General features: G+C 35.5%; 1 protein-coding gene across 7 annotated transcripts in view; it reads right to left on the bottom strand.

Moving 5' to 3' along the window:
- LOC107673634 (pre-B-cell leukemia transcription factor-interacting protein 1-like) overlaps window positions 1–684 on the bottom strand; it is a 13,024-nt gene that overhangs the window by 6,400 nt on the left and 5,940 nt on the right. For 4 of the 7 annotated variants that reach the window (XM_016467305.1, XM_016467323.1, XM_016467313.1 and 1 more), the window contains exon 6: window positions 245–268. The exons of the other annotated variants lie outside the window; for them this stretch is intronic. In XM_016467305.1, the coding sequence (XP_016322791.1) occupies window positions 245–268 (24 nt within the window). The remainder of the gene's footprint in view (window positions 1–244; window positions 269–684) is intronic. 7 annotated transcript variants of the gene reach the window in all.

Raw genomic sequence — 684 nt, 5'->3', positions numbered from 1 at the left:
ATATGCAATATGCAAAAGCACATGCATATTTACAACTGCAGCATCCATTCAACAGCAAATTACATTGACATCTCATTGAAGAGTCCAAAGGCTGAGAACCAGTGGTTCATATCCAGCACATATGCAAAAGCACATGCATATTTACAACTGCAGCATCCATTCAACAGCAAATTACATTGAGCTTAAGCATCTCATTGCTCCATTCAAACTCACACAGACACACAAACACTCTCACACTTCCTACCATCATCTGGGTCCATGAGTATACCTGCGGAACAATACACCTCAGTCTCAGACACAGGAACATATTCAAATTCACTCTGTGATATGGGCCACTGCATAGGTACTTTTGGTCACATGCCCCATTTTATGACACAGTATATTCAATACCAGTTGGTCAAGGAGTCATAGAAAAGTTGATTATATCCATCCTCATAAATGTGTGGTAATCTCCATCACACATTTCTGAGTATGTAGTTTATGTAGACGTCTCTAGTGACTGACAACCTAATAACGATGGCCTAAGAGCATTGTCTTGATCCCATTTATGAAATCAAACTGAAAAAAATGGAATTCACATTCAAATTTAAACATGGAAAGTTTTAGAATTTTGAAGAAAAAAAATTACTCAAACCATTATGTTGACAATATATTATTAATAATGACAAATTTTATATATATATA

Source organism: Sinocyclocheilus anshuiensis, unplaced genomic scaffold, assembly GCF_001515605.1.
Source record: "Sinocyclocheilus anshuiensis isolate Anshui unplaced genomic scaffold, SAMN03320099.WGS_v1.1 scaffold1247, whole genome shotgun sequence".
Taxonomy (NCBI): domain Eukaryota; kingdom Metazoa; phylum Chordata; class Actinopteri; order Cypriniformes; family Cyprinidae; genus Sinocyclocheilus; species Sinocyclocheilus anshuiensis.
The sequence above is the reverse complement of the archived record's forward strand: the minus strand, read 5'-3'. Positions and strand labels throughout refer to the sequence as shown.